Consider the following 26,321-nt stretch of genomic DNA (forward strand, 5'->3'; position numbering starts at 1 on the left):
GGTATGATTGGCAACTTTATTTGTGATGGTTTGTTGTAGGAAACCAGACTCATGTTGGCTGTCATCAGTATTTTGAAGGCTGGAGTTGTGGCTTATGACTAGTGTATGGCTTTGGGCATGACATGTATTCCAAGCTACGTGGGAACAGTTCTGAACCTGATGGTGTGCTGTGGGTTGCGTCTGGTTTGTGCATGGTATGTCTTCTGGTGAAGGACATGTAGGTGATCACTTCCAGTAGGATCTTGGGCTTCTGCTATGATAAGCCTCAAAAGATTAGGTGAAGCAGTAAAGGTATAGGGAGTATATCCCGGGCGTGTGTTGGCAGGAATGTGGAGTTCATAGCCATTGAGAACAGTGATAAACTGACGCCAACCACTGGAAGAAGAGGGAGGCTCCTATGTACGGTAGAGGATGCTAGCCTTCGGATGTCAATATGACGAAAACCTCTGTTGGTCAATGTAACGACTTAAGCAAAAACTGATTCGATGACAAAGTAGTTTTAACGGTCACATAATCGAGTTTGGAAGAGCAAGCTGTCGCTATTCAGATTCTTAGAGTTGAGGGTAACCAACCATTTATTGCGAATATCACGAGAAATATTTAAATAGTGTTGTACAACAAGGCTTAAAAGTGTGACACTTGCGCGTTTGTGACAAAAAAAGTACTATTTCAGTGATCGTCTCATTTGCAGTTGCTAGAGATCTCTACAATCGGATTCATTCGGGTTATACATAGCAGCCTGTACGTAATTGACTGATCAAAGCACGCCCTGCCATTTATGTGTAATTTAATCGAGCTGTTTTCCTATTTTGTAATCCATATTTTATTTTATACATACTATACAACTTCTTTTTCCTTGCAGTTCATGCATACTACTCTCGGGGTGGAAGCTGAAAATGAAATACAGTTAACTATGTATCAGAATTCTACCGTGCAGTGTCATCAGTCTATTCTTTATAGGTATCAATATCCATATTCAAGGTTCTTCTTTTGTAATAAAATAATTTTCTTACGAATCCGTCGTCATACAAGAAGCTTCGGAGAATTGTCAGTGAGTACTGGAAAATTGATCTCTGCAGTGTCCGCATTATGTTGGCAACTATGTTGCAATGGATATAGTTGTGCGGAGTAAAAGATGGTAAAGGAGTAGAAATGAATTCGAAACAGAGTAATAGGTGACGTTATCTTGACGTTTTTAACTGTGGCTTGCAGTGTTTGAAATGCTGTCGAATGTTTGATTACGCATGCAGGTTTTGTGTAACGCATTCAGAGAGTAAAGGGGATCAAGGGACGGCAATATTATTCGCAAGAATGTCGTCACCTAGCGCAGGGAAAAGACGAATGGACACTGATGTTATCAAGCTGTATCCTTTTGTCGCAGCAGCATATGTTCCTTTGTTCCTAAAATTTTATGACTGCATGATTTGCGTTAGTTTCATCAAGAATGGCATTTCGAAGACGTATTCCTAAACAAAGGAATTGTGTAGTCATTGGTGCTCGTTTCGTTGTTAAGGGAGAGATTACTTTGTTTCGTAATTGTAGGTAGCTGTATGACTGCTGGACGTATCAGAGCTTTTCATTTATATTATTTCAACGAGCGAAGAACATTGTTTATTTGACATCGTAGCCAGCATGTATCATGTTGCAAATTACACATTTAAAGTAATGGTAAACAAACATAAAGCTGTGCGACGTTATTCTGTCAGTCAGCTGACAGTATATTGGCCCTGAATAGTGTGTTTGTTTTTGAATGTTTTTTACAATGTTTAACGTTTTTATGCTATTCCTAAACGTCAGATGTGATTTTTTCATGCATTTTCTCCTGAAATAAATTAACATAAATTTGCAGCCCATGTCGTCTCCACGGTAAAGGGATCGCTACAAATACAGCAATGTTAATATGTTCTCCAACTTTCTATGAAATAAATATTAATGTCAATAGTATAAGTGGCCTTCGTATTACAGTCAGAGCCGTTGTTTACAGTGAACAGTCAAAAATATAGTTCTGAACTCGTACTATTTATTATTGTGGCAGTAGTGAGGGATTCAAAAAGTGGAAACTAATAGTGTGGAAGTTCATAATATTGTTTGTGCAACCTAAATATTACACATTGAAATTGTATTATGATGAGTACTCATTGGTTCCATGAGCTCAACAAACGGGTTTCAAATAAAATTTTGTAAAATTTTCTTCACTTACGGATTAAAAAGTTTATATTCACATTATTTTCTCTATTTCTGTAAACAAACACAGCTTGATGTAAAGCTATATCTCGGATTGTCTGTTACCATTAGGTAGGCTTATTTGTATTTCTGTAGTGTGTGCAGCATAAATTTTGCTTTTGGAATTCGGTGTGAGAGGTAACATTTTCTCTCTATGGATATTGATTACATGTGAAAGACTGTATTTAGGAAAATGTTCAGTTAATTGCTTTGTGTTTCCGGTCTTTAAAGTAACTGTTACTAATGGCTAAAATGACTGGGTAGGAGTTGTTTCATTTCAGTCAGTAAAGGCAAGGAACAAGTTTTCTTTTGTAGGATTTTGAGTAGGACCTTGAAACATATGTTGTGGGTTGTTGACTGTGGAGCTTCTATAGTAGAAATGTTTTTACCCTTTGTGGAAATGGGTCAGGACGCTCCATATGGCTGACTTGGGTTGGTGTGGAGTATTAGTTAATGTTGTATTGTGGCATATATTTTACAGATCTCATAACTATAGTTTTTCCCCTTGTCTTTAATGAAAAAATGTCTCACTGGGCCAGTGGTCTCGCAGTTCTAGGCGCTCGGTCCGGAACCGCGGGACTGCTACAGTCGCCGGTTCGAATCCTGCCTCGGGCATGGATGTGTGTGATGTCCTTAAGTTAGTTAGGTTTAATTAGTTCTAAGTTCTAGGGGATTGATGACCACAGATGTTAAATCCCATAGTGCTCAGAGCCATTTGAACCTTTTTCTTTGTCTCACTGGTAGCTAACTGTGTAATGTCAGCAGGATTGAGAACTACCTGATTGATTAGATGAAAAAATTTAGTGCAGTTGGACTGTGTTACATGTTGGTCAGAAATAAGTAACATTCCGTGTAGTTCAGATGAATGTCAGTCATATACGCGAATTAAAAAAAGTTGTGAGAAAAATAATATACTGATGAAGACACTTGAATGGATTCTCTTTGGATGAGTGTCATTACAAAGGAATGCCTTATAATTTATTTGTCTAGGGGTATGAAAATAGACAGACATTTTGAGGAAAGAGCAGGTGTTTAGCTGCAGCCTTGTTAAAGGAACCATATCAGCACTTGTGTGTAGTTATTTAGGAAAGCCCTTTGAGGCATGAGCCTCCATCCCCCCCCGAATCTGTCAGTGTCCTCAACAAATGCATTAAATCATTAAGTTATGCCTAACGTATTTGTCATTAAAATTTGTAGAATTCTGTATAGAGTGAACACAATTCCACAGTTGGTTGAAAATTCATAAAAATAGATGATGATGATGATGATGATACAATAACAGTGAGAGTTGGTCACATTGCATAAAAAACTGATAGCTTTCTGAGGATGTATTATTTATTTATTGGTCTTTCAACCATTTAAAATAATGTTGGGTATTCCAACAAACTGTGAATAATGCCATAAAATATCTAGAGTCTACAATTAGCCCAAACGATACACAGTTGCTGTTTTTTTAATTCTTGCATATGAATTGATGTACTTGCAGACACGTCATATGTTGTGACATTTATTGTTTGTTTACAAAGTAAATAGTGAGCGAGATGGTACAGTATTATGGCAATAGATTTGCATTTACTAGTCTGACCCTCACAATTGCCTCCTGATATTGCCTCTCATTTCTGTCTACTAAACTGACATAATCTGAAAAGTAAGAGCAGAGTGACATTTCCTGTGTACAAGGGAGAAGGCAAACTGATACTTGTCCTATTTAAAAATTTTATGCTTTACTCTTGAAAACTGGAATTCCGAGTGATTAAAATAATGGAAATATTGTGAAGCATTTGGGAGAAATATGCCACACAGTATGTTTGTAAATTCAGTAAAGTCTAAAGTGAGTACACCCAAACTGAGAGGGAGTGGTGCTTGGTGGAGGAGGGGAGGACAGTTTGAGTCCAATATAGAATCTAAATCAGAGTGCAACTTGGTGTTAAAACATACATAAAATATTGGAAGAGGTGCGTGTAATTGTTTCTGATCACACATAATTTGCAACAAATATCTTCTAATATAAAACAGATGTGCAGTTCACCACTGCGCACATCTCTGGACCCCCACTTCATGGCTCCAGGACCACGAGCGTGCACATCTCTGTTCTACCTTCAGTCTGCCTGGAAAACTCGAGTGAGATGTTGAGCTCAGGAGAATGACAAAGCTGTATCATTCACTATAGATCTTGGCACATTTGTTTGTAGAAGCATTACACTGTGATTATGTATTGGAATGTGATATGATGTTGTGCTTCTCCCTTTTCATTACCAACCCGTTACTCTGAGTCCTCAAAGTGATAATTGTATTTTATGCATTATGTGTGGAGTATGTTTTAGCTGCCTATTGAAGTAAATGTATTTTAGTAACCTTTTTCATCTATCGGACAGTTCATTATAAAATTTTATTCCATGATAGAGGATGTTGTTTTGAGTTTGTTTTTCTGTGGTAAATTGAAGTCCAGGCTGGCTGCTGTTCCACTGTTATGTAGAAAATCATTATATCTTTTTGTGCTAAAGGCACTCTTAATGTGGCATAATGAATGTCATTGTTTTCTCGTGTGTTGTGGTTTAAAACCAGTGATCTTTTCGAACAACAGTGGATTATTTACATCAAACTTCACGGGGAAATAAACATACTTTGAAGCAGTAGTCCAAATGTCCAACTCCTTAAACAGATGTCTGCCAGATTACAGAATTTTTTATGCCTGTGTACCTTTTTTTGTACCTTTGTTACTCAGAAAAGAATCCCTTAGTTAAGAAATGACTGTGCATAGGACTGGTATGTCATGACAAGACATTGATTGTTACAAAACTAATGCAGAACCCAGTGTCATCTGCTCTATGTGTTAATAGGTTTGGTGATCTCTGTCAGTGACTAATGCTGCTGTCAGGAAAAATAACTTTTTCCAAGTCTTATGCTGCCTGGAAAGTCATTGATATTTATTAAGAACAGAATTGGACTCAATGCACTACCCTGAGGCACATCAATGTTTATATCTTTCTTGTCTGACAATTGTTTCAGTAAAAAGTTATCATCAGCTGACTTTTTTAACTATCATACTTTTGCACCCTGTTTTTCAAGTAATACTGGAACCATTCTTTTGTTAGTCCTCTTACACCTAGTGCTTAGTTTGTTTAGCAGTATTTTATGATCAACAGTGGCAAAAGCCATGAACAATTCTAAGAATATACCTGTAACAGTCATTCTTGTTAAGAACTTTGAGTACCACTTTTGTGAACCCTATTGTGGCTGATATTGTATGTCTCCCACTTGGAAAACCAAAACTATTCTTTGTTAAAAAGATTGCACTTATTCATGAAACTCATTTTTTAACTTAATTAGCCTGCAGATAGCCATTGGTTATCAAAGTATGTGCCTGTATAGTTTCTGTGTGTGACAGTCTTTATACATAAAACCAGTGTGTGTCTAAGGTTCCAGACAGGCCCAAAGTTTGAATTTGCAGTTAGAAATATCTGAACTTTTCAAGATTGTGAGAATGGTGGAAGTGATTAATAACAAAAATAATAATTATATTAATATTATTTTAGTGTATGATTCTGTAAATTAACACTTTGTGACAATTAAAAACATGCAGTAGACTACTGGATAAAGGAATATTCACTACCAATTGCTGGTTTTGACTAGTGACATGGGAAACATGCAACAAACAACATGGTGCCGAATTAAAAGAAAAGAAAGAAGAAAAACAGAAAGAAAGGGGAGGGGGCTAAGCTGCTTGTCAGTCTGTCACTACAACCAGGTCTTTTGTTTTCAGATTCTTTGGCTACACTAACCAGGAACAAATCTGTGAAAATATACACAAGAAAGTGAGATTACAACAGCCATTAACATTGTCACTGATCAGAGCCAATGACTATTATCAAATATTTATCGACCCATTAAATCTTTGAACTAGATTTATGCGTTTACAAACACATCATTGACTGCCACTAAGTTGGACTCTGTTGTCATTACCGCACTCTAACTTACTCGTACTTTTCTAAACTGTATGAGTTTTGAGATGGAACAGTGTATGATATCTCATCCTATTACCTTTACATAACTATAGTTACGTCTCTGCTCTGCAAACCACCGTGAGGTTCATGGCAGATAGTACAACCCATTCTACCAGTTATAAGGTTTTCTTCCTGTTCCATTCACATATGGAGCATGGGAAGAATGATTGTTTGAATGCCTCTGTGCATGCAGTAGTTATTCTAATCTTATTCTCACAATCCCTATGTGAGCAATACGTAGGGAGTTGTAGCATGTGCCTAGAGTAATTATTTAAAGCCAGTTCTTGAAAATTTGTTAATAGACTATCTCAGGTTAGTTAACGTCTGTCTTAAAGAGTCTGCTATTTCGGTTCCTTCAGTGTCTCTGTGTCACTCTGCCATGGATTAAACAAACCAGTGACCATTCGCACTTCCATTCTCTGTATACATTAATTATCCCCTCTTAGTCCTACCTGTCAGTGCCACATGCAGAATTATTAGCCTCATGGCGAAAACTTTTACACCATGTTTAATTTTGCTAGCTGAGAGAGAGAGAGAGAGAGAGAGAGAGAGAGAGAGAGAGAGAGAGAGAGAGAGAGAGAGAGAGAGACGCGACAACACAACTCAATCTCCTTTTCATGCACACCCTACCTCACTTCAAATAATACTGTCCCTTACTTCAAGTTAAAAATGCAATAAATGAAAGTCCAACTGTATATCATCATTTACCTTTAACTCTTGATGCAGCATAGAAAGTAAACATGAAGTTACCATTCTTGGAGGCTTAAATGAATTTTGTGTCAAGTTCTATGGGCCTCGGGGAAGTAAGTACTAAGAGCTTATTCAGAAGTTGTTTTTTGTTGTTGTAATTAATTAATAAGTATTTTGTGCTTTTCATGCTAATACTGTAACAAGAGTATTTTGAAAGTATCATCATTCTCAGGCACTGCCAATTATTCTTTATTTGTAGTTTAAATTTTTAAGTGCTGCTGCCTTGATCATAGGTATTTACTCTCTATAAAAGACTGGGAAGAGAAGTGCTGCCTTCCATTGTAAATGTAATACATAATATAGATAAACAAAGTTGACAGTGTGTTGGAGTAAAGTATTAATTTAAGTGTATCAGTACTTTTTAGTGGCATGATCATTGTAAGTTCATACGTATGTGTTATTGGCATCATTCTTGTAGAAGTACGGAGTCTTGCCACATAACTAAGATATTAGTGAAAATAGTAATGTAATTGGATAGATAAAAAAATCTACTCATCAAGTAGCAGAAGGAGAAAACACACACACACACACACACACACACACACACACACACAAAGATACTGTTACATGTGTGATCTGCTACCGCAATGTGGTGTTATCTGTCCAGTTACATTATAAGATTAGTGAGATTTTAAAATTTGGCTTTTAATCAGTAGCTCATGTTTATAGTATAATTTATCAATGTCTGCCTGTACTGTTTTCCTTGCCAGCCATCTTGTAAAAAGTATTTCAGGATGAGTCAGAGAAACTTTCGTGTGCTTGGCAAGTGTACTGTTCTGTTAAAAAGTTTGCATGCGCTAGCCATTTTATCACTGCAGCAAATGATAGTTGTCTCCTGAACACACATCTGTGACATCACATACTCTTCATAGTGTTCATGTTTTGCACTTTTTATCTGTACCACCATTGGGACAGTTGTAACTTTAAAAAACTCATCTTTGTGCACGAATTTAACAAAAGTGAAACCTAGCTTATGGTGTAAATAATCTCACACAATTGTAATGAGGAACAAAATACACACACATTATCACTGACAAGGAAAAATAGGTTTGCTGGTAGATACAGAGTTCAATTCTCAATAAAGAATCTCTCCTGCAGTACTACTACTATCATCATACAATTCAGTGTTACTGTACATCGGCTTTAGTTACAATGTAAAATAATGGTAAAGGTCAGAATTATATCCGCCAAATATCTCAGAAAGTTCTCCTTTAAGTTTGTTCGCTCTTTTTACTTTTGATAAATTTGCAGTAAGTTTCCATATAGTTGTGCTTGGCTATCATCTCTCTGGTAATAATTGCAGTTTCTGCACCCAATCTTCCCCCCACCCCCCTCCCCACTGGTTGAGTGAATTTGTGCTATTTCAAAAGATGGAATTTAAACGCTTTTAAGATCACTACAGCATTTTCCCGTTAGTCACTTTATCATCATTACCTGTTGTACTTTCCTCGGAGGAATACTCTTCCTTCTTTGTTGAAAATTACTATTGATTGCTGCACGTAATAGATGAAAAGAATCCTATATGATTTTATTATTTTGGACCCATGTAATCATGACATGTATGGTCTAACCCTGTACGCAAGCTAGTTACTCAGGTGCAGCCTTTGGTATTTGGCTTCACAGTAATGATGACAATAACCTTCTACTATATTAGTAGGAATCTGCCAAGATCCCTTCTTTTTCTGCTTTTTCTCCCATTTTTTGACATGTTTTTGTTACCATTTATCGCTGGCATAAACACGCATTTAAATCCACTTTCTCCTTTGAGTTTTAGTGCCAAAGTTACTCACACAATGAGATATAATGTTTATAGGAAAAATACATAAGCCACGTCAGTATTTCTGTTTACAAGCCGGCCTTCTATTCCACAGTGGAAATTATCTGTAGCATCTTATTATCCAAGACCCTTCTTGTGGATTTGTGCTTTTTGGGATCAGAACATAGATCTCAGGTATTCTGGGAAATTTTGTGGTATTAACCATCACATTTATATATAGACATTTTATTTTTTTCAAGGCGATTTCTTTATCACCAAAATTTTTTTTAGATGTAGGTGCTCGTTAGTGGTGTCAAGACGCTTAAGATATGTCGGTAACTATGAATTGGTAAACGAAAATAATTTTAGATAAGGAACAGCAAAAGCGGCTCAGAGGTGCAGATCAGTGCTCTCACCCCCTCATGTTCCCTCCATTTCTAAGTGCCAATGAGAAGCCTTTGGCCTAATCCAGTGTAGCCTGTGACTAAGCCCACAATGTTGCCACGTTATCATTTTGCTACAGGTACTGACCAGGTAACATTGTAAGAAGCAGGGTCTACCAAACAAACAACTATTGTTAAGAGAATTTGTGGCAATACTGTGCTTCATTCATGCTGTGGTTGGCACAACTTCATTGCTACTGATCATTCGCTTATGTGTTCCATGTATGGAAGTGTCGCATGTTTGCATAAATATGGTGGTTTTCATAATTTAGTATTGCAATTTTAGTTTCTGAGCTAAAATGCCAGAGTTTAAAGACACTCAGAACCAAAGAAAGGAATTCATATACAAGGTCTACAAATTTCTTCATGACCTTAAAGACAATGTCAGAAGACATGAAATCTTACTGGCCCACCACAGAATGCAATTGCAAAGACTCGTGGCATTTCACTGTGGACCGCACAGAGAATATATGCAGAAGTATGGGCAATTGAAACCTGTGAAGGAATGAAGTTTATCTGTGAAGAAGGAGATTGGTGGAGGAAGAATTGTTACTGATTTGGACAATTTCCATAAAGATGATGTTCATTGTGCTGTATTGGAATTATATGACAGAGAATACACGTCTTAAAAGGCACATGGTGGCAGATGTTTAACATAACATATTTCTTTAACAGAGAGTTGCCATTCAAGTGAAAAAAGTGTGAAATTTTTGGGGTTCAGCTTCAGAAACACATTCTGATGTCAGAATGTGGTATTTTAGCAGCTACGGTATTGTTTCTGAGAAAACGGCACAACAATAGGAAAGATCATAGTGCCCTATTATTCATATCTATGAGACAAGGCTCAATCAAAATCATGCCAGAAGACATATCAGGCATGATTATAAGAACAATAGTGCTTTGAGAGTATTGACTGGCAAAGCAAAGAGATTTATTGCCTGTTATGATAGATCATATGAATATTACTTTATCAAAAGTGTAAAGCTAATACTTTCAAGCCCAGATCCAGTGATTATCATAGAGATGAATAGTTACGTATTTAAACACCCACTTTCAGATTTATTATGTGGTTTAGAAGAGGGTTGTGGATAACACCCATTGTCAGTCAGAGAAAATACAGGAAATCCTAATTCAAATACAAAGGAGGAGGAAATTGCACAATCTCTAGAATAAGAACTATATCAATTTCAGGTTGCTGTAAGAAAGGAGATACGTTGGAGGAAATCAGCACTTTTATATCAGTTTGAAGTTGACTGCTTAGCAGTGGAAGAGGGTCACAGTGTCTTGAGGCTGCCCTCTTATCACTGCCAATATAACCAGATAGAAAATGTGTGGACCATTGATGTTGCCATGTTGGAAGACTGGGTTTAGTATCATGCCATGCTGTAAATATGCAAGAAAGTGATTTCCAGAGAAAGGCATCTGGGAAAAATTCATTGAAAGCATTTTCAGCTTCAAAGGACTCCTCAGATAATGATCTTCAGAACAGCAGAAGACTGACTTTTTCTGCTTTGCGCTGATGTTTAACTAACGTGCAAAGCTAAGAAATTTTTAAATATTCACATGATCAAGGCTGACATAGCTTTATAATTTAACAGATGAGCAGTAATAATGTATTTGGCTGTAATATATCTTTAAGTTACCTGAGAATACATTAATATCAAGAGGCTGCTGTTTCATTACAGTATTTTCTAAACTTTTCCTTGACATAGTGTTTAAAATCGTCCACTACCGACTGCAAAATCTTTATTGAAATGTGCTATCTGCCGATTTTGAGTATCATATCTTCAAGTGTGTACCGTGTGATACGTTGTGCACGTGTGTTTCAGACAGCGTAGTCTGATGCTGTAAAAGGAGTGAACAAAAAGTTTCCATTTGAAAGCCATACAGCCCAGAATCAGAACGCCAACCAGGCAAACTCGCCGCGGGTGTTGAGGCAATCATCCCACTGGCACACCAGGCTGAAGATACCCACATAGTAAAACATTGTGTCCTGCTGCGTGAAGAAGTCCATAAGTGCATGCTGCTCATCCTTGTCAGACAGGAATCTTCTACTTTTCGAGGCCTTTTTTAAGTGCCCAAAGGCATGCTAATCCTGTGGGGAGAGATCATGACTATGGGCGAGTCCTCAAGTGTCTCCCACTTGAGTTGGCATATCTTCTGCATTATGACTTAAGCGAATAGGGATGTGTGTTATCATGAAGCAGACCCACTGGTGTATCGTTCCACAGCAGTGGTTTTTGACAGGCTTGATGCCCCAAACACATTCCTCTTTCAGCGGTGGATGTGAGCTGGCATTTGTCCTTCAGCAGCCAAGAAAAGAATAATAGCACATTTGTCCTGTTTAGATGCATTTGCTAATAATATCACCAGGCTTCACGTTTCTGCATTTACTTTGTGCACGTTGGAAAGACAATAATGCCTTACTAGTCCCTTGCTTACATGTCGCATGTTGTTACTTGTATATCTGCCTCGGAGTTGCCCTATGTTGTGTATACACTCAGCAATACCCTCAACTGGAAACTGATCAACTGTGATACGTTGCTGAGTTCGGCTCAAAATGTGTGCAAGGCAATGGCTCCAAGCTTGAGATGACAGGTTTTTGAGATGGCCGCTAGTGGAGAAGCGTGCCTAAAAGGTGGAGTACCTACTGTGCTTGTCCCTTCAGCCTCCACTTTCACTGTTCCTTAGTATAATATGGTATATTAAGTATAGGTGGCCAAAAGTGTATTAATGTGTCTGAATTAACGAGATCATAAAGAAGAAAATAAGGAGACACAATATTTGAAGAGAAAACCAACTTAAAGACATTGAGAAGGGCACTTTCTCAGTATTCTCTTCTTTTTTTATAGACAGAAACTCCTCTTACGGAGATAATTTGCACCAATAAAATGACAAACTTCGTGCTCTTGTAAACAATGTAATATTGTAACTGTTGTAGGTATACCTGGTTTAGAGCTACATCATAAAAGAATATCTGGAATTTCATCTTTTCCGTCACTGTTCAGTTCTTTTCATGCCACTAAACATATCTATAGCCATGATGCCTACTTGGTACAGCAGATGCAATTTGTGAAGCGACAAATGTGGCTACCATAGTGATGATTTCTTGAAGTTCACCTGGTTCATTGTTACACAGAACTTGACAGCAAAGGGATAAGGTTTGTGTTAATTGTATGCTCTGACAACTGCATGTAGGCAAGAGTCAGTCTTTAACCTTTTTCAAAAACACAGCATTTGCATAAACTGGAGCTTATGACTTAGCACTTGCTGACATTTGCCTCAATTACCAGCAGTTTGAGTAAGGAATAAAATAATGGTGAGTGCAACTTCTTGTAAATCCAGTTTGTTTTACTTCTTCATCTACGTTTTGAATTCCACATTAGTGTGTTGCATTGAGCACATAGGTTACCATTATCATCTATACTCTTCCCTGTTCTATTTAAAAATGGTACTTGTAAAGAAAGACAGTCAGCAAGTCTCTAAATGAGCTCAAAATTCTCTGATTTTACCAACATGGCTGTTTATTGAGGTATATGTGGAAAAACCCCCACCCCATGAACCATGGACCTTGCCGTTGGTGGGGAGGCTTGCGTGCCTCAACAATACAGATAGCCGTACCGTAGGTGCAACCAATATGGAGGGGTATCTATCGAGAGGCCAGACAAACGTGTGGTTCCTGAAGAGGGGCAGCAGCCTTTTCAGTAGTTGCAGGGGCAACAGTCTGGATGATTGACTGATCTGGCCTTGTAACACTAACCAAAACGGCCTTGCTGTTGTGGTACTGCGAACGGCTGAAAGCAAGGGGAAACTACAGCCATAATTTTTCCCGAGGGCATGCAGCTTTACTGTATGGTTAAATGATGAAGGCGTCCTCTTGGGTAAAATATTCTGGAGGTAAAATAGTCCCCCATTTGGATCTCTGGGTGGGGACTACTCAAGAGGACGTCGTTATCAGGAGAAAGAAAAGTGGCATTCTAGGGATCGGAGTGTGGAATGTCAGCTCCCTTAATCGGGCAGGTAGGTTAGAAAATTTAAAAAGGGAAATGGATAGGTTAAAGTTAGATATAGTGGGAATTGTGAAGTTTGGTGGCTGGAGGAACAAGACTTTTGGTCAGGTTAATACAGGGTTATAAATACGAAATCAAATAGGGGTAATGCAGGAGTAATGAATAAAAAAAAGGAGTGTGCGTTAGCTATTACAAACAACATAGTGAACGTATTATAGTGGCCAAGATAGACACGAAGCCCATGCCTACTACAGTAGTACAAGTTCATAAGCCAACTAGCTCTGCAGATGATGAAGAAATTGAAGAAATGTATGATGAGATAAAAGAAATTATTCAGGTAGTGAAGGGAGACGAAAATTTAACAGCATAAATTAATCATAGCTAACACTTGGTTCAAGAATCATGAAAGAAAGTTGTATACATGGAAGAAGCCTGGAGATACTGACAGGTTTCAGATAGATTACATAATGGTAAGACAGAAATTTAGGAACCAGGTTTTAAATTGTAAGACATTTCCAGGGGCAGATGTGGACTCTGATCACAATCTATTGCTTATGAACTGTAGATTAAAACTGAAGAAATTACAAAAAAATTAAGGAGATGGGACCTGGATAAACTGAAAGAACCAGAGGTTGTACAGAATTTCAGGGACAGTATAAGGGAACAATTGACAGGAATGGGAGAAAGAAATACAGTAGAAGACTAATGGGTAGCTCTGAGGGATGAAGTAGTGAAGGCAGCAGAGGATCAAGTAGGTAAAAAGATGAGGGCTAGTAGAAATCCTTGGGTAACAGAAGAAATATTGAATTTAATTGATGAAAGGAGAAAATATAAAAATGGAGTAAATGAAGCAGGTAAAAAGGAATGAGATCGACAGGAAGTGCAAAATGGCTAATCAGGGATGGCTAGAGGACAAATGTAAGGATGTAGAGGCTTATCTTACTAGGGGTAAGATAGATACAGCCTACAGGAAAATTAAAGAGACCACTAACGTCTACTAAATTCACTGCATGCACACCATGCACGGCGCATCTTATTTTTTCTCCTTCGCCGTTTCCTCTCTTTATTACATCAATGGCATATAAGTTTTTTCAACATTAATTACATCATCTTGCTCATTTTTGCTCCTAGATAACTCCTTCCTGCACAACATTTCTCTCTTATTACTTCCATTAGTTAATATGTCCGAACTATGATTCGCTTTGGATACATTTACTACCAAATCTTGTTCACTGAAGTCTTCGATTCCGTCATCTCTTTTCACCGCAGCTATCTTGGTCTCACAGCGGCCAGCTGGTTGCTTCTCAAGGTTCATTGCATGCTGTGGCTTATTTAGCAAGTGCCTGCTTGTTGCTTTGCCGCCTGAGCATGACTCGTACGTGACAACACCTGTCACCCGGCGTACACCAACTAGTGACGCTTTCCTGCCGTTAGCTTGTTGCATGAATTCACTTTTATTACTTCTGTATGATTTCTCCACTTTGGTCCTAAGTCATTGTCCACACAGATCTGGCCCTTAATACACGCGGGCCCTAATTTCCCCGCATTGTTGCTATTTTGAAATTTTCGCTGTGCACATCCCCTACTGCGAAACGAACTGCCACTGCAATCTACCTCTGCCTCTCTGTATCATGTTTATGCGATATCGATCATTCTCTGTTTGGTCATTCTGGTCATGGTTTTCCCTTATTCGGTTATTATTGTTTGGATGATAATTACGGTTCCCTCTCCAGTGATCTTAGTCTTCAAATCTCTCCAAGAATGATGAGAAGCTTCTGTGGTTGCTTCCCACATCTCTCTTCGAATCCTGTGGTAGCTTTTTCCATAGTTCCCACACTATTTCGGATTGAGTGTGCCTAGATCTTAAATGAGTCAATTTTTTGTACCGTATTTCGCAGAATTCTTTCATGGAATTCCTGCCTGTATTATCGTACAGTCTGGCCATAATAAATTCTCTCCACAAATAGTCATGCTTCAGCTGTGACCAGTATTCATCAATAAATTTTTGTGTAAATTCTTCAAATGACATCTGGTATGTTTCTAGATTTAGTCCCCACCTTTTCGCATCACCTGCTAAAGCACTAATCACCACATTAATTTTCTCCTGATCTGTCAAGTAATCAGGGAAATTTCTTTCGAAATTTTTCAGAAAGTCTAGTGGATGCCATCCATTATGTCTTTTTGCTGGGTTGAAACATTCTTCACCCTCTAATAACTTGCTATAGCTTATTCTTTCAGTGACATGAGTAGATTTTTCTCTTATTTTTCTTATAAGGTCGCACATTTTGCCTTGAATCTGAGAAGTGTTTTGTTCGCACTTCCGTTCAGTTTGTTACTTGTTTACACAACTCTCTTTCGGATTCTGTCACAGATTGTCTCATTTGAGCAATTTTGGTGTTGCATTTAGTTAATACTTCGGTTTTGAGACAGAACACTATTTTGTCAACTTTTGTTGTTACTAAAGGTTCTATTTGGTCTTGGATTTTTATTATTTCTGTGTCAAGTCTTTCATTAATATCATTTATTTGCCCCTTCATAGCGGCAACATTACCATTAATAACATTTATTTCACTTTTTAAATCCCTGATTGTGTTGGTCACAACACCTACTCTCGAATTTACTTCATCAATTTGTTTACTAATCTTAATCCCCTCCATTGGGAGCTCCATCGTTAGGCGGGTGATGGAGCCCCTTAGGGAAATAGCGAAAAGGTCGGGGAAGAAGGCCAGTGTTCACTCTGTCTGCTTGTTGGGGGGTCTCATCTGAGATGTGGAGAAGGCCCTGCCGGCGGCAATAAAGAGCACTGGGTGCAGCCGACTGCAAATTGTTGCTCATGTTGGCACCAATGACTCCTGCCGTCTGGGTTCAGAGGTCATCCTCAGTTCGTACAGGCAGTTGGCGGAATTGGTGAAGGCGGAAAGCCTCGCTCACGGGGTGGAATCTGAGCTAACTATTTGTAGTATCGTTCCCAGAACCGATCGCGGTCTTCTGGTTTGGAGCCAAGTAGAAGGCTTAAACCAGAGGCTCAGACAATTCTGCCGAGATCTGGGGTGAAAATTTCTCTACCTCCGCTATTGGGTGGAGAAATGTAGGGTCCCCCTGAATAGGTCAGGCATGCACTACATGCCGGAAGTGGCTACAAGGGTAGCAGAGTATGTGTGGAGTCCACATGTGGGTTTTTTAGGTTAGAGAATTCCCTCCATAGGCCCGAAAAGACGCCTCCTGAGACGCGGCAAGGTAGGAGTAGGCAAAATGCAACAGGGAATAACAATATTAATGTGCTAATAGTAAACTGCAGGAGCGTCTATAGAAAGGTCCCAGAACTACCCTCATTAATAAACGGTCACAATACCCATATAGTACTAGGGACAGAAAGTTGGCTGAAACCAAACGTAAACAGTAATGAAATCCTAAACTCAGATTGGAATGTATATCACAGAGACAGGCTAGGCAGTGAAGGGGAAGGCGTGTTTATAGCGATAAGAAGTGCAATAGTATCGAAGGAAATTGACGGAGATCCGAAATGTGAAATAATTTGGGTGAAGGTCACGGTTAAAGCAGGCTCAGACATGGTAATTGGATGTCTCTATAGGCCCCCTGGCTCAGCAGCTGTTGTGGCTGAGCACCTGAAGAATGATTTGGAAAATATTTAGAGTAGATTTCCCCACCATGTTATAATTCTGGGTGGAGATTTTAATTTGCCAGATATAGACTGGGAGACTCAAACGTTCATAAAGGGGGGCAGGGAAAAAGAATCCAGTGAAATTTTTTAAGTGCTTTATCTGAAAACTATCTTGAGCAGTTAAACACAGAACCGACTCATGGCGATAACATATTAGACCTTCTGGTGACAAACAGACCCGAACTATTTGAAACAGTTAACGCAGAGCAGGGAATCAGCGATTATAAAGTAGTTACTGCATCGATGATTTTGGCCGTAAATAGAAATATTAAAAAAGGTAGGAAGATTTTTCTGTTTAGCAAAAGTGACAAAAAGCAGATTACAGAGTACCTGACAGCTCAACACAAAAGTTTTGCCTCAGGTACAGATAGTGTTAAGGATCAGTGGACATAGTTCAAAACCATCATACAATGTGCGTTAGATGAGTATGTGCCAAGCAAGATCATAAGAGATGGAAAAGAGCCACCGTGGTACAAGAAAAGAGTTAGAAAACTGCTGCGGAAGCAAAGGGAACTTCACAGCAAACATAAACATAGCCAAAGCCTTGCAGACAAACAAAAGTTACGTGAAGCGAAATGTAGTGTGAGGAGGGCTATGCGAGAGGCATTCAGTGAATTTGAAAGTAAAGTTCTATGTACTGACTTGGCAGAAAATCCTAAGAAATTTTGGTCTTATGTCAAAGCAGTAGGTGGATCAAAACAAAATGTCCAGACACTCTGTGACCAAAATGGTACTGAAACAGAGGATGACAGATTAAAGGCCGAAATACTAAATGTCTTTTTCCAAAGCTGTTTCACAGAGGAAGATTGCACTATAGTTCCTTCTCTAGATTGTCACACAGATGACAAAATGATAGATATCAAAATAGACGACAGAGGAATAGAGAAACAATTAAAATTGCTCAAAAGAGGGAAGGCCGCTGGACCTGATAGGATACCAGTTAGATTTTACACAGAGTACGCGAAGGAACTTGCCCCCCTTCTTGCAGCGGTGTACCGTAGGTCTCTAGAAGACCTTAGTGTTCCAAAGGATTGGAAAATGGCACAGGTCATCCCCGTTTTCAAGAAGGGACGTCGAACAGATGTGCAGAACTATAGACCTAACAGAAAACTAAAATATCATAAAAGAATAAATACAAGGGTTGGAACTTAAATGGTGCCAACTATTTATTCACAACCGATACATTAGAGATACATGTTTGCACCCGTTACTGTCCTTCAAAGTGCTCACCAGCGTGTACACAACCTGTTGCCAGCGATGTGGAAGACATAGTATACTGTTAGCAGAGCCTATTCTGTTGATGGTGCGAGTGGAGTGGTCTAAAGTTATGGTGATTCTCATGTACGACTGTGATGGTGTTATCCTAACGCATTACGTTCCTATACGGCAGACTGTCAGTGCACTGTATTACTGTTGGTTTTTGGAGCATCACCTGTGATCAGCTTTGTGAAAGAAGCAGCGACACTTTCTGCAGATCCCATCTATCATTTTGCATGACAATGCGCGGGTGCACACAGTGCAAATTGTGGCTGCTCTGTTTGGTCTATGGGACTGGGAAGTACTGTACCATCTGCCATACTTCCCGGACCTTAGTCCTTGTGACTTTGATTTGATTTCAAAGATGAAGGAACCACTTTGTGGCATTCGCTTCAGAACTGTTCCAGAGATTCGACAGGCAGTAGACCACTCCATTCGCACCATCAACAGAACAGGCTCGGCTAACGGTACACTAACGCCTTCCACATCTCTGGCACCAGGTTCTACACAACGCTGGTGTCTACTTTGAAGGGCAGTAACAGGTGCAAACATGTAACTCTTTTGTATTGGTTGTGAATAACTAGTTGCCACTATTTAAGTTCCAATCTTCGTATTAGTGCTGGATTCTTCAGCCTTCCCCTGTTTCATGCCCCTTTCTCCATGCCCCACCTTTTCAATTCCTTCTGCCACTTGGCATATGGAAACTGAAGGTATACAAATGGTGATAGTGAGATGAAGAAAAAAAGTATCCCATAAAAATTATGAATTTTGAACTGCAGTATCTCTTAACTAATATAGACAGTCTCTCAGACCGCTACTAATTTTTGTGTTGAGTTATTTCTCACACCCCTGCAAAGCCAAATGTACTCTTCTGTGTACCTTCCTCTTGGCTGTCAAGCTACACGTTCCAGCATTGTTGCTGCTCTTTGTTTCGTCATTATTAGCCTTGAGAGGTCTCACAGACGTACCATAGTGTTTGCGTGCTGCTTTTTTGTTGCATGCTACAGTTTCTCCATGGCGGGGAAAGCTGAGCCTTCTATGCGACGTGTGTTACATAAGGCAGATGTGGATGTTCAAGATCTCCCCGTTGAATCTTCAGATGAAGACTTTGATGACGGCGATAATGACCCTGATTTTGAGATATTTAGTGATTACTACACTAATTCAGAGCAGGAAACTGAAAGTGATGAAGATGTGACAGCTGATGATGATGGAGCTTACTTCTTCAGTAAGAATAGATGTTTTCGATGGAGAAAAAATCAGCCACCAGCTAATGTAAGAACAAGGCAACACATCATCGTCTTGCAGCTTCCTGGACTGCGACAGGTGGCGAAAAGTCTTTGGGAAAACCCTGCTGTTTTGGAGGTATGGAAACTGTTCTTTACACCAGACATTCTAGACAAAATCAATGGACAAATCTGAAAATATCTAAGCTTAGAGCACAGTATGCTAACGATTGTTCATCCTATCTACAAGACATTGATGCAATTGAATTGGAGGCTTCAGTTGGTCTATTAGTGTATTCAACCATTTTCAAATTGGGAAACGATTCTGTTTAAAGCTTGTTTGCAACTGATGGAATGGGCAGAGATGTTTTCAGATGCACTGTTAGCAAGAAAAGACTTCTATTTTTATTGTCTCCTTTACAATTTGACAATCCAGATTTCGGGTGGAAAGAAATAAAATAGACATCAGCAGCAATTTCACAAATCTTTTCGCATTTCATCGAAAACAGTAAACTTTGCTACTCTGTAGGTGCAACAGTGTGTGTTGATGAAATGCTTGTTCCTTTTCGTGGAAGGTGTGGGTTCAGAATGTACATCCCAAACAAACCGTCAAAGTATGGCCTGAAAGTTCAGTGTTTGACTGACGCTCATACAAGTTACTTGTACAGTGCATATATTTATTATGGAAAAGTCAGAAACAGTCACACCCTTTCCAGCCATGAAAAAGGTCAATGTTTCCACGCAGGCTATTCTTTGATTGGTGAAACCCATTGAAAACACGAGGAGAAATGTTACATGTGACAACTGGTACTCATCAGTAGAACTAGGCAATGGACTTTCAAAAAAAACACTCACAAACGTTGGTACGCTGAAAAAGAACAAAAAGGGGATCCCACAGGACTTCTTACCTAATAAGAAATGTGGTGTAAAGACATCACTCTGGTTTCCTTCGTGCTCAAGAAGTCCACAGCTGCAATACTGATCATCCTGTTTTATAACACAACTAAAGGTGGTGTGGACTGTCTCGACCATAGGTGTGCAGCTTATTCATCAAGTAGCCGGACAGGAAGATGGCCTTTGGCCATTTTCTCCACATTAGTGGATGTTGCTTGCGGTGTAAATTATGTGGTACATCAAACTTATCCAAAGGCAGAGGTATAAAGTCAAGATTGAGCTTCATGAAGACTCTAGCAAGAGACCTAGCTGAACTTCATATGAAGCATAGCATTTCTATTGGACGCTTGCCACGAGAGTTGAGTGACACCATCAGAAGAATACTCCACTTACAAGATGAGCTTCAGACACTGAAAGAAGAATTCGAAAACTGAAAAATGTGTGCCTTTTGCCCTCCTCATCTGAAGAGGAAGATATCTTTATGATCTACGAAGAGAAGGTGAGAGTTAAAACAGAGAATGACACTGTACTGTTTTCTGTGTAATGGTTCATACTTCAGCTTTTTGTAGATTGTGATGATGATAGAATGATGTAGTACAAGGCTAGGACCAACTCACAAATGTTTCCTGGTGTGTAGAAGTTATTTATGGAGTGTTGGATGTGTAGTGGAGAACTATAATATCTGCCACTCTTAATTAAATAGCAGAATGAGTACATTTGAAATAAGTTCCAAGACATTTTTTGTTGCTATGGCATTCATGAATATTCCCCATGATAGAGAATTTTACAAGCCTTTTCAGAACTTGCTGCCATTTGATATAATGGTAATCAGAAGCAGAAACTAAGTGCACCTCAGAGCAGAAGCAGAAATAGCATATACCATTTGTATTGTTAAAGCACCAGTAAAACAAAATACTGCTCTCCTTGATAGTATATTTTGTCATAGTGATAAAAACACCTTTGTATAACAGTTGGAAAAGTGATGAAAGCAGCATTGCCAGGTAGTATACAAAATTCATATTCTCAAGATTTCTATGCATTTTTACAGGATACCAAGAAACACAAACATACATGGATCTCGAAATATCAATAATATATAGAAGAGGAATTGATTAAAACAACTAAGAGAAACTTGTTTTGAAGCACTTTGTACAAACTTTGTGATTTTGCATACAACAGTTTTTAGATACTTATGCCCAGTGCATTTATCTGATCTTCCCAACTTTTGGAGTGAACTCCTCATGCCGAAATAAGAAAGAAGTCCAAATGTCTGAAAATCCTTCTATTTATTTTCATCTGAATTAATATTTAACACATTTTGAAGTAAAATTAAAGAACTGAAGTTTGACGTACAGTTAAAATTATATTAGTGATATAATTGAGTGACATTATTGATAGTTGTTTTGGTAATGTGCTTGTTGTATCCTCAATGATACTGTGTTGCTATACTGACATATTTACATTTGATGTTGATCTGCATTACGTATTTTGCTTGGGTGATGGTAGCGAGTTCCTGATAAGTGTCCTTTTTGACCATGAAAGGATATTCATTTCATGAGCTAGTAGATTACTTTTTTTTTTTTTTTTAATACAGTTTTGCGAATGATGATGAAAGCAAGGCTGCACAGCTGTATCAAAATGCCGATTCCAGATAGATAGCAGAGTCATCTGTCTTTAGCTGCTATTTACCATTGTGTTATTCATGCAGGCTCTGTAGTAAAATAATGGTAGAGCAAGGTACACAAGGATTCTTTTGTATGTCCTACCAAAGAAAACACATTCTGCAGGCTGTAAACGCTGATTTATATCAACACAAGACACATTGCTGGAGAATGTGATTATCTTCAAATTACCGCATAGATGGTATTATTCTCAAATTACTGTAGAGGGTATTTAGTGGACAGTTTTTATCTGTATGATCTTCATCTGTGCAAGATCTTTCACCTGCCGGTCTCTGACCACAGGAAAATGGTTACCATTGGTTAGATACATAGATTGCAAATACATTGTGTGTAACCTCAGTCTTGTTTATAGGTACAGCAATATTTGGAAGATGTGGAGAGCAAGCATTTATGGGCAGATGAAAATTGTTATGCTACTTAAGATTCAGGTATGGTCAGGAATTTCAATAAACTGTCTGCAGGATTCATTTCTTCAATCAGATCTTAAGATGCTATCTAGAAGGACTGTATTAAGAACCCTGTTCCCCACTTGCTATCAGATGTGTCCCTGCCAATAAGAGAACTGTTTATGTATGATGAGACTTGCAGTGCATTTTAGTCAAATTTGGGCTACGTTAAGTATCTACCATGAAAGATGGGTAACTGGAGGAGGACCAGTTCCATGATACGCATTTTCCTCTGACTTCAATCTGGTGATTATTATCTGTTTTGTTACCTAAAATGACCCATTTAGTTATTTCTAATTCAAAGACACTTCACCAGCATGTGGAAGCTATTTGACACCATCCAGGAGTGTTTGAAATGGTGCAGGAATTCATGGTCCAAGTGCATGCATGTGTAGAAATGAAAGACATTGTGTTTTCAAAACATAGTAGAATGTTCTGTCATTAATAATTGAAAAACAAAGGATTTTTGGACATCTTGATATATGGAATTTGTTCAATTTTTGGTGTGTGAAATCTGCCTGTAGAGCTAGCAGAAATATTTCTGGTAGATCATGTAGTTGCTGCTCATGTAAGAGTGTGCACCAGATGGTACACAAACCCACATACCTGCCCTAACTTGTCCATAGATATAACACAGCATGTATGCCACAAAGAGTTGAAAGAATTCAATTTCACTATATAATTGGTGTAAAAATGTTTAGTTATACTCATGTGAAATCTGAGTAAATAATTGTAGATACCAAAATAATCACAATACATAGGTTTGCATTTTATTTGGAACTGCCATGTGAATAATGAGCTAGCACTATTTGCAGCTATCCACACATTTTCAAGCACAGTGCTGCAAAATGAATGCAAAGCTTCAATAACTCTGTTTGTGGTGCCATGCTATTAACACTCAGATATCCACTAAGTTGATACAAAGTGTCATGTGCAGTTTCTTTCAATGTGAGGCTTCTCAATTAGTATGATATGCATAATTTGGACTTGCGGTTATTAAATGTCGTACTTTTGACAATCTCTGACTTTAAAATACTTGGCAGGTACAAGGCCAACAACTAGGCTGTGATGTATTTATTCCATCTGGACAGAGGTGTTGCAGTCTTGGGATACAGTCGCCATGGCTCTTCCTTTCAGTGAAAAACAATAAACTCTGGTCACAGTTCAGTTGGCCTTCATTGTACTGCTAAATTTCATAGTCTTTCTCTTTTTAACTTGTGGTGATGTTACTTATTTTTGCTCCATGCTGCTTACCCTGTGTGCTGCACTTGATCTACTGGTTAATATATCACCATAATTCATCTGAAGTCAAGGGTTCAGGCACAGCTTCAGTCGGTGATCTTTCTCTGTAAGTATGGCCACACATTCACTTAGACGGTTATTAAAGTCACTTATCTCACATTTTGTGATGTAAGTGTATTTTGTAGTAGATGTACCTGAAGGTGAAACACCAAGTAATCCATGTTTTCATAATTTGTGTATAGAAAATATTGACTTTTTAGAAAAGATTTTTTTTCCGCAATGAAGATTTGTTTTATACAAAGTTTTTCTATTCTGAATATTGATTTTCAGACAGATACTATGTAGGATTTCTGGATTTTTATTCCGCACCTGCATTTATCATGTCTGGTAAATTCTGTAATCAGACATTTTAATACTGACAGCTATTGAACTGGATTTTCTGTTCTCGTTAGAGATATCAGCCTTTACATAAGTATTTCACAAACCACTGTACAGTGTAATGTGGTGTATATCTCTTATGTAGTGTGGTGGATACCATTTACCATAATGTTTCCTGTTCCTTTCATGAACAGTGTGAGTGAGGGTTAATAGGTAAATTTACTGTATGCTTCTTTATGTGGCCTAATCTATTTTTCCTTTTTGTGGACACTACATTAATTACATATTGGAGCAGTAATTGTTTATTAGCCTATATTGAAACCTGATCATCTTAAGTATTCAACCTTCTGTGATAAGAATATTCTTATGTTAACAAATAACATTTAAGTTCTCTCAGCATCATTGTAACATCCCTCTATTGACTGATTCAGTGGGTTACAACACGATCATAACACCAGAAACCTTAAATCTTTCTTTCTAGTGGACTACATAGAAACTGAAGGATTTGGGCAGTACTAAAGAATAAGGCGTTTCAAATCGATTGAGGTCTGTTTTGCACATGCTCCATACTGCTCTTGAAATGTAACAGTAAATCATAATCTTCAACACCTCCCCCAATACTCACTTTTAGTGTTCATGATACAAATAGCTGTACTGTGGCTGCAACCACAATGGAAGGGCATCAGTTGAGAGGCCAGTCAAACATGTGGTTCCTGAAGAGGGGCAGCAGCATTTTCCGTAGTTGTAGTGTCAACACTTTGTATGATTAATTGATCTGAACTTGGAACATCAGTCTAAATGGTCTTCTTGTGGTGGTACTGTGAACAGCTGAAAGCAAGGGGAAACTACAACAGTAAATTTGTGTGAAGGTATGCAGCTCTACTTTATGGTAAAACAATGATGCCTTCTTTTTTGGTAACATATTCCGGAGATAAAATAGTCCCCTGTTTAGATCTCCAGGCAGGGATTACTCAGGAGGGTGTAGTCATTGGGAGAAACAAAACTGGCATTCTCTGGTTCGGAGCATGGAATGTTAGACCCCTTAATCAGCCAGGTAGGTTAACAAAATTTAAAAAAAGGGAAATGGATAGGTTAAAGTTCATTATAGTGGGGATTAGTGAAGTTCAGCTGCAGGATGAACAGGACTTCTGATCAGGTGAATACAAAGTTATAAATACAAAATCAGATAGGGATAATACAGGAGTTGGTTTAATAATGAATGACAAAATAGGAACACAGGTAAGCTACTATGAATAGCATAGTGGATGCATCATAGCAAAGATACACGAAGCCCACACCTACCACAGTAGTACAGGTTTATATGCCAACTAACTCATCAGATGATAAAGAGATTGAAGAAATGTATGATGAGATAAAAGAAATTATTCAGATAGTTAAGAGACCAAAATTTATTGTAATGTGGGGACTGGACTTCAATGGTAGGAAAAGGAAGAGAAGGAAAACTAGTAGGTCAATATGGACTGAGGGGGAAAGGAGTGAAAGAGGAGGCTGCCTGGTAGAATTTTGCACAGAGCATAATTTAATCATCGTTAATATATGGTTTAAGGATCGTAAAAGAAAGTTTTATACCCAGAAAAGACCTGGAGACACTGGAAGGTTTCAGATAGATTATATAATGGTAAGACAGAGATTTTGGAACCAGATTTTAAACTGTAAGACATTTCCATGGGCAGATGTGGATTCTGACCACAATTTATGAGTTCTGTACCGTAGATTAAAACAAGAAATTGCAAAAAGATGTGTTATTGTGGTTTTTCTTCTTTTCCTGGCTACTTTACCTTCCCCTTCCTTCTCCTTCTCTGTCCTTATTCCTTTCCCTTTGTCCCTTCTTTTCCCTCTGTTGGGGTGCATTTTTGTGCTGGCCAGGCTATCCTCTTGACTTCACATCTTCTTGTGGTTTTGGTTTGTCTGCATTTACTCTTCTCTTTTGGTCCCCCTCAGAAATTTTACTTCCATCTCTAAATCTGAAATCTGTTGTGTGAGCTGGATGGGGAAGGACTCCCTCCCTAACTAGTATCTTTGGCGTGGGCTCTCCTCCCCCTTCCCCTCCCGCCGCACCATAGCCCTTTCGCCTCCTTGCTAGGTCACCAGCTCGATGGCCAGTCTGTGTGCTGGGGCTGTTATGTACCCATCTGCCCGAGGCTCCTGACACCACACTGCTGGTACCTGTGCTGCGAACACCTCGTGCAAGCGTAGGAGTGCCCATCTTTTTGGGGGCGGCCATTGTTGTCACTGGTTGGTGCCCATGAGACGAGCTCCAGTTCAGAATGGGTGGCACCAGGGCAAACATTTGACACATGAAATGTG

The 26,321-nt window shown here is 38.6% G+C and overlaps 1 protein-coding gene across 2 annotated transcripts in view; it reads left to right on the forward strand.

Annotated features, from left to right (window-relative positions):
• The first annotated feature begins 1,085 nt into the window (after nt 1–1,085).
• Nucleotides 1,086–26,321, forward strand: part of LOC126299445 (ubiquitin-conjugating enzyme E2 H) — a 124,178-nt gene continuing 98,942 nt past the window's right edge. For both annotated transcript variants that reach the window (XM_049991348.1, XM_049991349.1), the window contains exons 1-2: nt 1,086–1,364; nt 6,954–7,030. In XM_049991348.1, coding sequence (XP_049847305.1) covers nt 1,231–1,364; nt 6,954–7,030 — 211 coding nt within the window. In that variant the 5' untranslated portion in view covers nt 1,086–1,230. The remainder of the gene's footprint in view (nt 1,365–6,953; nt 7,031–26,321) is intronic.

Source organism: Schistocerca gregaria, chromosome X (genome assembly GCF_023897955.1).
Source record: "Schistocerca gregaria isolate iqSchGreg1 chromosome X, iqSchGreg1.2, whole genome shotgun sequence".
In the NCBI taxonomy this organism is placed as follows: domain Eukaryota; kingdom Metazoa; phylum Arthropoda; class Insecta; order Orthoptera; family Acrididae; genus Schistocerca; species Schistocerca gregaria.